The 9,437-nt window shown below is 32.0% G+C and overlaps 1 protein-coding gene across 1 annotated transcript; it reads left to right on the top strand.

Annotated features, from left to right (window-relative positions):
• Positions 1-7,603: 7,603 nt before the first annotated feature.
• On the top strand, positions 7,604-9,233 carry LOC107775078 (protein LIGHT-DEPENDENT SHORT HYPOCOTYLS 5). Its single transcript, XM_016594751.2, has 2 exons — positions 7,604-8,389; positions 8,490-9,233. The coding sequence occupies exons 1-2, from the start codon at positions 8,269-8,271 to the stop codon at positions 9,080-9,082; spliced, it is 714 nt and encodes a 237-aa protein (XP_016450237.1). The 5' UTR covers positions 7,604-8,268; the 3' UTR covers positions 9,083-9,233.
• Positions 9,234-9,437: the final 204 nt, after the last annotated feature.

Below are 9,437 nucleotides of genomic sequence, written 5' to 3'. Positions count from 1 at the left end.
TAGCATGAGTTTAATTAAGTTTATACCATAAATATTAATTCGTAACTTGCTAAAATATTAAATGATAGTATGTCATTTCTTACAGAATATATAACTCACATAGTTATCTCGTGAAAATAGCACGGGGTAGCCAGTTTTCGGATTCATAATTGAAAAATAGCTCGTATTTGCAAAGTCATTGAAAAATAGCCATTATTTTACTTAAACACGGAAATTTCCTAAATAATATACTGAATTGTGGAACTCCTGCGTATAAACTTCCAACATATTATATTGGAACTCCAGCACACGGAAAGTTCCAACATAATATGATGGACATTGGAGCTCCTGCGTATAAATTTTCAGCATACAGTCAGACCTCTCTATAACAGCATCCCTATATAACAACACTTCTCTATAAAAGCCAAGCTTTTTTGGAACTAATTTTTATGTTATGTTATAATATATGTTCTCTATAACAGCACTTCTCTATAACATCCAAAAATATTCGGAACAAACGAGGCTGTTATAGAGAAATTTGACTATATTATGTTGGAACTCCAGCACATTATGAAATTTCAGCATATTATGCTGGAATTTTTCCAGATTTTTAAGGGTGTTTTTGTTCTGATTTTATCTTTACATGAAAAAGTGTCTAAATTTCGATTACTTTTAAAATTGTGACTATTTTTTCATTATCAGTTATAAATCTAGCTATTTCTGATTTTTACCAGTGCCGGCCCAAGGGTAAGGCTGCTAAAGCAGCTGCTTTGGACCTCATAATTTTTGGGGCCCCAAAATTTTCTAATAGGTTATATATTAATTTATTTTTAGAAGAATATTTAGTGTTTTAAATGAGAAAGTATAAATTTTCATAGTAAAAAAGTAGGATTAAATTGTTGATCATAAATTGAGAAAAAATGTCTTTTTGGGAATCACTCTCTAGACCATAAATTGAGAAAAGATTCGATTATTAATTCATAACTCAAAAAAGGTTAAAACTTTAATATAGTCCCACAACGTGTATATCTCAAGAGAAATTAAATAGATTAGATAAAATTATTAATAACTTTGCATATGAAAAACTAGAAATACAGAATTTAAATGAAATTATATATGAATTTTTTCTTTTATATAAAAAAATAGCCTCTCATTGAATTTTTATTTTAGGCCTCCGTATTTATTGAGCCGCCCCATTTTTTACGAGCGATCTAGCATTGCTAACTTTCACGAGGTTTGGGTCACAATCAGTTGGAAATAGACCCAACATCCCAATGGGAACATGGGCATGAATAGTGGATGGGGAGTAATAAATAGACCAATTACATACGTTCACTTTTTGTCCTATTCGTTGTATTCATATCAATACTTTAATTAGCAAAGAAAGATGAGAATTTCAATATAAAAAAAATCTGGTGTGAGTTCCTGTGGAATAATTCAGCGGTTAAAAGGTTATAATTCATACATTAATATATATCATGAGTTCCCATTTACTTAGAAAAAAGAGTATTAAATGAAAATTGATCCCTACTCCTCTAAGTAAATAATTAAGCATTCAATCAAATGCATCATTTAGCTTCTTTGAGTGTCACCAGATAATATTGAATCAATTTTAGCAAATATGTACATAAAATACTTAATTTGACGGAAGATCATGAGTTCACGTGCCCATAAAATAGGCTATAAATCCATCCTTCAAATTACAATCACTTACATATTTTTACATATGCTAAGTCTCTTATATACATTAACAGAAAGGTATTAAATTTCAGAAAACATAACCTGAAAACTGCTACTAAACAATCTTGGTTGAATTGTAAAAGAGTTTTCTCTTTTCATAATTAAAGGAAGTAGCAGAAATTTAATATTAACAGTAGGCCCCTTGTCATGATGTAATATACTGAAAACTTCTATCGTTCTCTATCATTAACATATAGTTTAATTAATCCGAAGAGATTTCTTGATGTAAGCTTTAATTATTATGATCATCATCGTCACTATTAATATTGCTAATGTCATTCATTAAACTATTTTTTTCTTTCCCTTGTAAATGAGTACCTATTTTTTTAAAAAAATAATTATAATAATAACAACTTTAAAATAATTGTACTCTATCATCCTTATAAAAAAAATTAATTATAACAATAACAACTTTATAATAATTGTACTCTATCACTATCTTAATTCTAATGCTATAATACATATATCAGGCTATTTAGGATATACCCTATGAGAACTTTCATTTTCAAAGCTAGTTCTAATTGCGTAAGGAGATGAATGATTAGAAGGAATCCCTTTAACGTCAAGGCATAATTAGCGTTGAAAGTCGATTAAATCTTTTCCTAGATTATAATTTAAGAAATTGTGGGGTTGGGAATTAAATTGACTTTTTTGTACACAATGTAAATTTAATAAGAATTCATGTTAATGGGATGAAGCATTGGATACCTTTTTTTTAAGGCAAAATAATATATGCCAAGACAATTATGAAAGGGAGATTTTACAAATGTTGTACGATGAAGCCACTATTATATTTACCACATATATTCAAGTAGCTTATGTTAATTCTTGTGTATCTCCCACGTCGTATTAATTAAGAATTTAAGTGTTATTAACTGATAGTGTAAGTTTTTTTAAAAATAACTAGCTTACTTATTATTGTAATATACATAAATTTTTTATGATAAGTATTAATTAATAGCTTAATAAAAATAACAACTGACATGTTATCAATAAAATGTCAAAAAAATGAATGATGATTAAGCAATTAGATACTACTGGAGTATGTTTAATTTGATTATTATCATAATTGTCATGTTATTACCAGAAAATTTTAAGCTAAAGTGAGCTCAATGTAACTTTCGTATAATATGTTTGCATTGAAACTGTAGGAATTTAACTAGCTTCGCAAAATTAAAGGAGAATAAAAATTTCTTGAAACAACTTCTATACGAATAATTTTTCACAAAAAAAGGTTAACCAAAATAAAAAAATTCACAAAAGAAATTCCAAGTTGTCGATGAATAGTATTTCTATTTTTGTCATTTGAAATGTTACACTCATGCCATGTCAATTTTTTTTTTTATAAATATAATGAGTACAAATTTCGTGTGGATTTCAAAGCTAGATAGGAAATGGACAAAATGGGAAAAACAAGATGTGCAATTAATTAGAGTCACACGAGATGCCTCATTTTCCAGAAGACAATTTTGGCATTAACTCACCGTCAAGTCCTCACCACCCACCCCAACACATCTCTTTGTTTTTAGAGTATAGTAACATATGCTTTTGGTACAATTTTTTTAAGAAGGAATTTGTACGAAATAATAATCGTTACAATTTGAACTGAAGAAAATGATATTATAAATATTTTATTGCATTTAATATTATTGATCTTTCTGTCTTGGAGCAATATTTAAGTTGTCTCCGTATGACTTATAGGTCACAGGTTCGAGCCGTGGAATTGGCCTCTGATGCATGTACTAGGATAGATTGCTTACAACACCTCCTTGGATACGACTCTTTCCCCGACTTTGTGTGAATGCGGAATACTTTATACACCAGACTGTCTTTTGTTATCGATCTTTCTGCATTTTACCATAAAGATCTTTTATAAAGTGGGTTATATAACTAAAAAACATTTGTAATTAGTCATATAACTATCGAACTTTTGCACACCACTTAAAGAAGACGTTAATAGCATAAAATCATATACCAGTATCTATATAAATTATTTTTTATTTCTCTTTAAACATTCTACTTAATAAACACTCAACTAATTGAAACAATGAGTGTAGATCTCAACAAAAATACTACTCTAGATGACTTTTTTCTTTCTAAAACATCAATCATTTTAAACACTAATTGAATTTACTAACACGATCACATATTTGGGGGACTAATGCATTATTACCGATAATAATATTTATATATTTTTATTTTATTTTTGATAAGAGGGAAAACTCATAGCCGCTACAACCTCTGTCACAGCCTCTGCACTTCGGTTGAGCGCTCTGTGATAAGCATTTTGTGCGCACTGGGTAAACCTCTCATGTGTAATAGCCTGCAAACCACACAGGCGATGTAAACCGCATTAAGCAAGCCTTGTGCGACATGCTCAACCCATAATGTATTGAGGGGGGAATCGATCTCAGGTCATCCGTATAGATGACCGCCATCTAAACCAACTCGGCAATTCGAAAGGTTTAATATTTATATTTTTTACAATGCCAACTTTTCAAGTTATTTAAAACAAAGTATACCGTAGTAAATTACTTGCTACAAAGAGCTAAAATATGCCACTTCCATATTGCCGTCGACAATTTTGACAATTGGAATCCCACTGCAAAAGTAAGTTCGTACGGATGGCCCCACTCCTTTGACCAATTCAAGAAGCCAATTAGCCGTTGAGCAGTTCTATGTTCACCACATCGTACCACATTCAAAGAACCCATGGTTATGTGAAAATTTATTTAAAAGAAAATTAAAGAAAAAATCTTCACTATTGTTTCGAATATTTATATTGGTAGAGTGGTCAATGTATATTTAAAAAATAACTAAACCGATCGAAATGTACCGTATCGAATTAAATTTTAGGTTTCTTTTAATAAAATTATAGATTTTTATATAAATCTATATAATCATATCGATAATTAGGGTAGATATTTAATTTTATGAAAATAAATCGAAAAAATACCGAACCGTACCAAATAAATTTACATGTGAAAAATAAATTTATATATTAAGTTTAAAAATAATAAAGTATTAAATTTTTCCTTGCGCCTTGGAATTATGAAAACGGTTATAAGCCAACAAGTAATTAAAACTCAAAATCCTAATTCTCAAACCTATTATGTTATTCCTATTGAAACTAAATTATTTTTAGCATATCACTAGCAAGACACAAGGTATTCTAGCGATTATGAGTAGCAAACTATGATGTATTGATTATGTTTCTTTTCGTATGATTTAGACTATTTTTTTGAATATTAAATGTTACATAGACTTTATTCTTGAGTCGTCCCAGTTTGGTTAATATCTTTTCACTCGTGTGATTTATATTTTTTTTGTCTTTATTTAGTTTTTTTTTCCGCTGTTGTGGAATAATTGATGGATCTAACTCTAGCCATCATTTCATGTTTTTTGAATTCATCGCTCTTTGAATAATAAAAATATTTAGAGAGTTTTGCTAAGTCGTATAAAAATACGTTTGTTATTGCATTCTACTTCTACTAGTGACTTTTGCATCACTTTTTTAAAAAATACCGAAATTTAACAAAACCATGCCGATACCGAAAAGAAACCGACATGATTGAGACGATTTCGAAAAGTCTAATTTTGGTTATATATAATAAAATAACCAAAAAATTGATATGGTACAAATTTTATAAAATAACTGACCGAACCGAATCATTAACACCCCTAGCCAGAACATAGAAAATATTTAAAGTGTATAGGTTCAGAATTTTAGTTCTCTTAAATTATTAGGCTCTAAGTGAATATTTTAAGATATTAGAAGATTTGGATCTTAGCTGAACTCATAAGCAAGTTCTAGCTCTGCCCAAGCAATAGAGTTCCTCAAGCATAGCAAAAAAGAAATACCAAATAATATAAAGTAATGATAATTAGTCTGCTACCCCAAATTAAATTTTATTGATGGATTTCTACAACACAATTGTCTAATTATACTTTTTCTTATGTTTCCTAAACGGAAGGAATATCTATACCGAGCGATTATTTACTGTGAGATTGGATATTCATCTATACCATCTTACTAGCTCCTATAAATTCTCTGCTCAGTTTAGTTTCACACAAAAGTGAAAAGTGAATATTTCTGCTATCATGGAATTAATCAGAGTATTTCTTTTTCTTAATATCGTCATTGTCTGATCGAGTGATGCTCTTCGCAGCTTTTCAACTATGAAGTGTATATATATATATCGTTAAAAGAATTAAGAAAAAACATATTGTTGTATAGTTTATATCAATTGTTTTTCGAAACTATTGAAGTTTATATATATCCATGTAAATAAATAGTCTGTAGTGTGGTACTTTGCACATTAGTGATCTAAAATTCTGACTACCTTTGGAGTAAACTAATTAATGAATATTTGCACCATCAAATTAGCATGCGATATAACAAATCATAATTAGTCAGGTCTCAAAACGAGTACCATCGAGCGCACACAAAAAAAAAAAAAAAAAAAACATAAAACATGATTAATCCTTTCATTATCAAGAGTGTTATTCGGAACTTTTGACTTTAGATTATACCTGTCCACTACGTACCTTGTAGTAACAGCTAATTCAAAAGCAACTCTGATATGACACAGCCTTGCTTAGATTCATAGGATCTATTTATTGATCTACCCCAGGAAAAACAATTTATAAATTTGAAAGGCCTTATATTCTAGTACTAATTCTCACTTTGCAATGCTAGAATGTTGATAAATCTCCTTCTGTGTGATTTCATAATGAACTTTTTATTTTTGGTAAATTAATAAACTTTTTTTTGTAGATATGTTACAAGTTCTTAATTGTTCCCTCAGAAGTGGGGTTAGAATAAAAATATTTCAGCTTCTAGTTTGTTATAGTATAATTTTGAGGCTAACAAATTCGTATATTATATTCCCTCTTGATGTTTAAAGAAAATATTACTAGAAGAGAGCCCAACCTTTTTTTTCTTTACTAATTAAATTATGCATGAATTATAATTTAGGAAGAAATAGAGAAAAATAAATAGCAGAAATTACAAAAACTTGTCATCTAAATGTGAGTTCTCATTAAATCTTAATCTTTCATTGTTGTGTTAAATCAAATATAAAGTTTGTTAAATATTCGGTGGAGAACACACATGCTAAGTTTATATTTAACGGGTTTTTTAAACTCACCCCACAATATAAGTGATCATTATAATAATTTTTAATCGGAGATTTAACGCTTTATTTCTAATATGGGACTTCCGGACAGGAATTCATATTTAATCTGGTCCAATACAAATACTGAATATTGGATGCAAAAAAAAAAAAAGACAGCTCGATGTACTAAGCCTCGCTATGCGTGAGATTTGGGGAAGGCCGGACCACATGAGTCTATTGTACGCAACCTTACTCTATATTTATGCAAGAGACTGTTTACATTGCTCGAACCTGTAACCTTCTGATCACATGGCAGCAACTTTACCAGTTACGTCAAGGCTCCCCTTCAAAAAAAGAAAATGGGGGAAATTGTCGGACCACAAGGGTCTATTGTACGCAATGTTACTTTGCATTTATGTAAAAGATTATTTTCACAGCTCGAACCGATAACCTCCTGATTAGATGACACTAACCTTACCAGAAAGTTAAAGCTCCCTTCAAAAAAAAATAAAAAAAAATGGGGGAAACCATTATTATTATTGTCAAGAAGAATGGTACAGATGGGGGGAATACATTGGATTATACCAATAGAAGACAAGATGACGAAACAGTGCAAATGCAAAGAGAGAGTGGCGGGGCCGCCAGTGATGTGAATAGTAAACCCCTGTCTCCTCCGCCCGGGGCCACCACCTCAATTACTCCTTTTCTTCCCCTAATTTCCATGTTTCTTCTTCTATTTCTCTCTCTCTTTCTCTTTCTCTTTCTCTGAACTCAAAGAAACAGTCTCTTCACTTCAAACTCTCACACATTCACTTATATTTCTTCTTCTCCGATCCTTTACGTCCCATCATCAGCTATTATTCTCACTTTGAAACCCCTCAACTTGTTCTATTCTTGGAAAACCCATAATCTACACACAAAAAAACTGCTCCAAATAATTCTACACTATCTTTTTCTTAAAACAATATATCTCCCTTAGCTTTCCCAGATAGCTAGCCTTAGTAAGATCAGAGCTAGCTAGCTTAATTTGATTACAATTGTAGAATCAAACGGCAGCAAGAGCTAAATTGCAATAGCGTGAGACCACTTTTTGTCTTGCTGCTCTTGTTTCTCTAGCTATTTCTCGAGTTAAGGCTTTCTTTCAGCTTTGACTTGTCTTCCTTATCTTATTTAGCATATGACAATTTGGAGCAGTTAGACAAGCAGAGAAGGATCTTATGTCATCGGTGACAGACCTATTTAATTATTTAGTATCCAGTACTAGAACTAGTATAGACACTTGATTTATTGTGCAGGGCTTTTCCGATCATGACTTTTCGCTTAGCGAACTGCCAAACAAGGATGTAAAGCTTCCCTCTCTTACAATGGATTCTCGCTATTAAGGATTGGATGCAAATCAACTCCTACTAACATATTATATTGATTGTATTTTATGGATTCTACATCCAGGGTTGGAGCATCCAACCCGAACAATAACGGAGGAGGAGGAGGAGGAGGAGGAGGAGAGGGTCCATCATCAGCAACTGCCAGTGGTCGGATCACTGAGAGTGAAGGTATTGAATTGTATAATTACCTTATTTAAAAATTAAAAGTTTAAACGGTTAATTAGAAAATATATATACTTTTATTTACTTAATAATTACATTTCAACAGGAGGATCTGCGGCTCCTGCAGCACCACCGAGCCGGTACGAGTCACAAAAGCGTCGAGATTGGAACACTTTCTTACAGTACTTAAGGAACCACAAACCACCGTTAACCCTAGCCCGCTGCAGCGGAGCTCACGTGATCGAGTTCCTAAAATACCTCGATCAGTTCGGGAAGACGAAAGTGCACGTGACCGGGTGCCCTTATTTCGGGCACCCGAATCCACCAGCACCATGTGCTTGTCCGTTGAAACAGGCTTGGGGTAGCCTTGACGCACTAATTGGTAGGCTAAGAGCTGCTTATGAAGAAAATGGAGGAAAGCCTGAATCAAATCCTTTTGGTGCTAAAGCTGTTAGAATATATTTAAGGGAAGTTAGAGAAAGTCAAGCTAAAGCTAGAGGAATACCTTATGAAAAGAAGAAACGGAAAAGGCCAAGTTCCAGTTCGGTCACGGCTGGCAGCAGCGCTAGCCGCGGCGGTGTTATTGCAGTAGAAGGCGGTGGTAGTGGTGGCGGAGATGGTGGAGGTAATGCTGGTGATAGCAGTGGTGGCGGTGCTGCTATTGGTCCGCTACCTACTGCTACTAATCCAACAGAATAGTACAGATTATTTTCCGGATTCCTTTTCATTAATTTTAATTTTTACCTACTATAGTAACTTATTTTTCTCTTCTAGTTCAGTACAGTACGTAATTGTGAATTATGACAGTTGAGTTGCATCTATGACGGTAAGAATTTCTCTGTGCATAATATTAATCAATTGAAAGAATGCAAACTACGTTAGGGGTCATAAAAAGGCAGGTCAGAGTGTTCAAAATATCTCGCATTAGCGGCTGTTTTTGTGTTTCGATTCCGTGACATATAAAAAAAAAAGGGAGCGCAAAATTCTTCCTCTTTCGGTAAATACTCTTTAGGGCACTACTTAATCTATTTAATTATGTTTTCTGAGATGCTAC

Source organism: Nicotiana tabacum, chromosome 22 (assembly GCF_000715075.1).
Source record: "Nicotiana tabacum cultivar K326 chromosome 22, ASM71507v2, whole genome shotgun sequence".
NCBI classification, from domain to species: Eukaryota; Viridiplantae; Streptophyta; class Magnoliopsida; order Solanales; family Solanaceae; genus Nicotiana; species Nicotiana tabacum.
This window is presented reverse-complemented; position numbering and strand designations above follow the sequence as displayed.

What these genes read in the sequence shown, in the direction of transcription:
- LOC107775078 (XM_016594751.2), top strand. Translation starts at nt 8,269, where the DNA reads ATGGATTCTACATCCAGGGTTGGAGCATCCAACCCGAACAATAACGGA. An exon ending in TCGGATCACTGAGAGTGAAG is followed by an intron (nt 8,390 to 8,489) that starts GTATTGAATTGT and finishes ACATTTCAACAG; the next exon opens with GAGGATCTGCGGCTCCTGCA.